This window comes from Octodon degus, unplaced genomic scaffold (assembly GCF_000260255.1).
Source record: "Octodon degus isolate 3935 unplaced genomic scaffold, OctDeg1.0 scaffold00129, whole genome shotgun sequence".
NCBI lineage: Eukaryota > Metazoa > Chordata > Mammalia > Rodentia > Octodontidae > Octodon > Octodon degus.
The window spans coordinates 2,404,677-2,409,949 of record NW_004524705.1 but is presented as its reverse complement, the minus strand read 5'-3'; the positions used below and the strand labels follow the sequence as shown (position 1 = coordinate 2,409,949).

Sequence of the window (5,273 nt, the reverse complement as noted above, 5' to 3'; positions counted from 1 at the left end):
ATGCAGCAAAAGAAACATTCAACACAAGAGTGCTCTGCTCCAACACTGCTGTCCGTATCACACACCTTCCAACAAAGAGAGAATGAGAGGCTTTTGTGAGATGGACAGCAAGTCTATCATCTTCAGTATCTACCATGAATTGCAAAGGATTCTGGGTGAGTCTCCTCAAGTGAGATTAAAGCCCTCACCTCAGGCTGTTGGTGAAGCTATTCCTGCTGAGCTCCATGATGTGCCAAGTATATTCAGAAGAGTTTTAGGAGGGCTAAGATGTGGCTGAGGCTCTCCCTACAATGCAGGTTTGAGGGGCTTCTGAAGCACAAGGGGTGACAGGAAGAGCCCTCACCAGGTGCTCTAGCATGTTGAAGGGAGTTGGCCCTCACAGCTCAATGAAAGTGAGTGGGCAATTTCTATCAAAAATTGGGACCCAATTTCTGATAGTAGGCAAAGCACATCACAAAATAGATTCCATTCTGAACTTGCAGATAACCTTGGATTATTTCTGTCCTTACCACATCCACTCAGTCAGACAAGACCAACCCGGTAGGTTTTCCTTTGTCTTCACCCCTTCCTCCCTGCTCCCCTTCTGCTAACCAGAAACACAGTCTGTTCACTGTGTGGGCAGCACCCCTGTCTTACCTTCTCATTGCCCCTGTCTGGCTGAGCCAGCCAGCGGAGGCTGCAAGACCAACTCCCTACGCATCTCCTTTACTGATTTTTATTTGTTTTAACCAGGCCATTCACAAGTCCAACAGCACAGGGAGGAGATGCTGCCCGGGGCTGCTGTGGACAGGACAGGATGGGAGGCAGACGTCAGAGGTCAGACGTAGATCCTGTAGTTCTGCTGGCCCTGCAGCTCGTAGCACTCAGGGGCCTGGCTCCGGAGCAGTTCCTTCCCCTCAGTGCCACTGCAAGCCCACAGCTGGGGGAAGTGCAACGGGGAGGCGACACTCTCATAGTGCTGGTCCAGGTGGCGCAGGTAGATGAGCATGTGCAGGGCATAGGCCAGCACCAGCAGCAGGACAAGGGCCATGGCCAGGCCGAGGAGGACAGCCGGTGAGGAGGTGGAGGTGGCACAGTCTCGGGCCTTGGCAAACTGGCCACCCTGGATGGCAAAGCCTTGGAGCTGTCAGGAGAGACAGAAGGCTGGTGTGACCCCTTCCCTCTGCAGGGCCACTTCCATCTAGAGTGAGGGCTCTGGGCCCCCGATAGGTTTCATTTAATTTGTTCTCAGCACACGCGGTGCACAATCAAAGTACATGATCTGACAAACACGATGGTGCTGACAGGGACTGGGAAACTTGATTTTAAATCCGGACAGACCCCCAAACTATGACCTATGGCTGCCATAGTTAAGGGGCTCAGGAAATCTGAGGCTCTGAAATAAAAGCTCCTCTCATCTGGTTCTAGGGATAGTCTACTTGCTGTAGAACCCTAATGGCTGTGGTGTCCCCCAGCTCTGAACGCTGTAAGTTCCAGAGAGTTTTATGCCTCAGGTCCTGGACCTTCGACTCCTAACTGGAAGCAGACAGAGAGATAAGGATTCCCAGAGAGGCAAAACAGAAGGAAAAACAGAAGCTCACACTCACTGAGGCCTGTGCATGTGCACACGCTGCTTTGCATGTTTAGGGCCCTCAGGAGCCTGTGAGTGAGTCACTGCTGCATCCTGCGCTCTGAGGATGCAGCTGAGGGCGCAAGACAGGAAAGTGCCCGGCCCAGTGCCACACGGCGCAATTCAACCCCGGGCTTTCGGGTGTGCCTTGTGGCTCCACTGTCTTCTGTCCCTTCTTCCTCCTGCCATCCCCTATCTGCCTCTGTCGGGTGCACAGTAGCCCCCTTATCTGCAAGGGTGTGCTGCAGGGCCTCCACAGGGTGCCTGCAAGCACGGAGCTATGGAACCCACCCTAGTGCAGGATCCCAGTAAGTGCAGACCAGAAGTATTTTTAAAATGTGTGCGGCACTTCTCGTTTGCACTCCCAGAAGATTATAGTGCAATGAGGCTTCCACAGCATTGACCCTGCATTAGCGATCATGAGCAGCCTAGAGCCGGGGGCTCCTCTATGGAGAAGGGGCAAGTGGAGTTGTCAGTGGGAAACTCCATGGAGGGCCACGGCCCAGGCACCAGCCTGCGTGTCACAGGGCTCCTCTGGCACGAGCCGCTGCAAGGAGGGCTACAGCTAGCAGGCGTGAAGGATGGAGGGCAGGAGGCAGGAGGTAGCAAGACAGATGGGGAAGGGAAGGAAGAGATGGGGGAGGGAAGGAAGAGATGGGGGAGGGAAGGAAGTGATGGGGAAGGGAGGAAGTGATGGGGAGGGGAAGTGGGGAGGGAAAGAAGAGGTGGAGGAGGGGAGGAAGAGATGGGGAAGGGGAGGAAGAGTGGGGAGGGGAGGAAGTGATGGGAGGGGAAGTAGAGGAGGAAGAAGTGGGGGAGAGAAAGAAGAGGTGGAGGAGAGGAGGAAGAGGTGGGGGAGGAGAGGAAGAGGTGGGGAAGAAAAGGTGGAGGAGGGGAAGAAGAGGTGGAGGAGGGGAAGGAGGAAGAGTGAGCCGTGCCCCAGGGCCCCGGACCCAGCCGGCCCAGCACCACCTGTAGGCCCCGAAGCGTGACGTCCCAGTGTGCCCAGGACCCCGCCGGCGGCGGTAGGGGCGGCAGCAGCGCATCAGGGCGCTGGCTGCTCACGCGGCCACAGCGGAAGGAGCGTCCGGCGGGAGCACCCACGGCCCGGGCCCCGAAGGCGGCTTCCGTGGAGCCGTTCAGCAGCAGTTCGAGCCGGAGCAGCCGGAACCCGAGGTCGCCGTCGTGGCCGAGGACTAACCTGGAAAAGAGCTTCGTCAGAGGGGCCTGCGGCGCAGCGCCCTCTGCCGGCGTGACAAGCCTGTGTCCCCAACCACACAGATCGGAAGGAATGTGACCCGGCCAGAAGGCACTGAGCCACCCCCCCCACCACCACCCCACGCACCCCCGCTCCGGATGGACAGCACGCCCTGTGCAGCAAGCGCAAGCCTGCGCCACCCCACGGTCAAGCCCTGCCCGCGAATCCCTGGGTCACTGCTTGGGGGGGGGGGGGGGGGTCGGAGCACCCTGAGGGCCGAGGCCGCTTCCACGCACCTCGCCAGAGCTGAGCCGGGCGCTGTCACAGACAGAGCCGCAGCCCTGGCCGCGCACACTATTGAGCCGCGCCCCTGCCCGCTACTGTCTAGAGGTGGGAATGCCCAGGCCGTGCAAGTACAGCCGTGGTCCTTTTCCTTTTCAATTAAAAAAGATGGGTGACTGCAGCGAACAAAGTCTGGAAGAACGGGATCCACGCCTCCGTGCTGATTGGGGCTGGGGTGGGGATGAGGAGGGCGCCGCTGGCTGCCTTTTCTGTTTTCCTAGGTAATATGCTCTGGTTTTTCTGTTTTGCTGGTTTTTCTTGTCTTAGTTGGGGACCCTCAGAAACAGGCCCTGAGGCAGGAGGTGGACATGAGAAAGATGCAGATACAGCCCCTGAAACTATGGAGAGTAGAGAAACAGACGTGCCGCACGTGCCACGGGAAAGCGAGCAGGCAGAAAAGGACATTTTAAGATATCCACTGTGGATGAGAGGGGCTTTGAGCCAGAGGGACACGGAGCCAGGCTCTGAGTTGTCTCCCAAGGCAGAAAAACTGGGTGTGGAGACAACTGCCTGACCTGGGGTGCTGGGTGGGACCCCTTGGCCATAGAAAGCTTTAGACGAGGGGGCAGCTAAGAGCCAAGTAGCGGAGGCTCTATGGTCTCCAATGGATGGACAGGCCCGACTCGGTCCATAGAAAGTGCTCAGGGGATAAGCTACTACCTTCATTGTGAATAATACCAGCACTCCTAATAATAAGAGGCTGGGGAGATGGTGCAGTAGAATAAGTGCTTGCCTGGCAAGCACAAGGGCCTGAGTTCAATCCCTGGTTCCACAAAAATAAATAAATTATAATGCTACTTTCCATCTGAAAACTCGCGCTATTGGTGGTCAAAAGTATCCCCCACTTCTGCATCTTTTATGGGAAAAGCAAAACTAGGATAATTGATTCCTCTAACTTTCAAAGCAAAAGCATGCAATACACTAAACCAACTCCTGAGTCTCCAGTTTTACTGTCATTAAATTACAGCTATTGTGGATGCTTGTATTTAGGTGTGCTGTCAAAAGAGCCCCCATTTCTCAGATATGTATATTGCTTGTCCCCCAGTGGGTGACCTCACAGCTCCTCCCAACATCTGAAATGAATACATGCATGTTCTAAATGATGACAGGGATGCGTGGTGTCCCATGTATATCGGTAGGCACCCTGAAGGACAAAGCTGCCGGAGTTCAACACTGGCCACAGTAGGTAAATCAAGGCCACCGCGTGCAGCAGACTTGCTGCAGAGCATGTTGTCTTGGGAACCTGAATATACAAGTTTACACAGCGCATTACTGAGAAAAAGGTGTGATTGCAGTCACTCCCCAGCAGGTTGCACTACAGAGCCCTGTTTCTGTAGAAACCGCTGAGCCTTCCGTCCACCTCCTTTTGGGGGAAGCAGAGGACTGCATCCTCAGGTTCCTGTGTGCTGCAGTCCCTCCCTACAGGGGGGAGGGACAGTGTCCCCCAGGGCTAGAGATGGCCTGACTGAGGGTCCATCACACAGGAAGGGCCTTAGAGAATGCATTTGCCTGTCACAGTGCTTGGCACAAACCAAGCCCTCAATGCTCACGAGTGAGTTGTCTCCTTAACTGGAATTAACTGGAAGTGCTGAAGCCACAGTCCCCTCCCATGTCCTACCTACCTCATAGCAAGGGCTTTGGAATTTCTGGTGTCACCAAAGTTCAGATACAACCTAGAGAAAGAGAAGCAACACCAACCATCAAAAAGAGGAGACCCCTACTGAGACACCAGCGCAGCCTCAGAACAGATCACAGACCTAAACATTAACACCTAAGTCCAAAGTGTAGAGAAGAACATTTATACAGCCTAAGGGTAAGCAATGTTATTAAAAATACAATAGCATGAGCCATAAAAGAAAAACTCCTCCGTTAGACTTTATTAGAAAAAAATTTACCTTCAAATAACAATGTTAGGAAAATAAACTAGGAGATATACAGCTACTTTCTCTTAATTCAGTGAGAAGAAAGATTCGTACTAATAGTGCGTAGACAGGATATCCTGTCTGCATCTTGTGCTATGAATAAGCACTATGAAGACAACAATATGCAATGTATTAATTTTTGAAACTGTCCTACTAATTGGTTTTGAAACTGTCTCATTGCTATTTGTTTCTCAATAAAATT

At 53.7% G+C, this 5,273-nt stretch overlaps 1 protein-coding gene across 2 annotated transcripts in view; it reads right to left on the bottom strand.

Annotated features, from left to right (window-relative positions):
- Positions 1-493: 493 nt before the first annotated feature.
- The window catches only part of Atp6ap1l (ATPase H+ transporting accessory protein 1 like), a 22,052-nt gene continuing 17,272 nt past the window's right edge, over positions 494-5,273 (bottom strand). For both annotated transcript variants that reach the window (XM_023700965.1, XM_023700964.1), the window contains exons 5-7: positions 4,772-4,822; positions 2,582-2,810; positions 494-1,123 (exon numbers count right to left, since the gene is read on the bottom strand). In XM_023700965.1, coding sequence (XP_023556733.1) covers positions 818-1,123; positions 2,582-2,810; positions 4,772-4,822 — 586 coding nt within the window. In that variant the 3' untranslated portion in view covers positions 494-817. The remainder of the gene's footprint in view (positions 1,124-2,581; positions 2,811-4,771; positions 4,823-5,273) is intronic.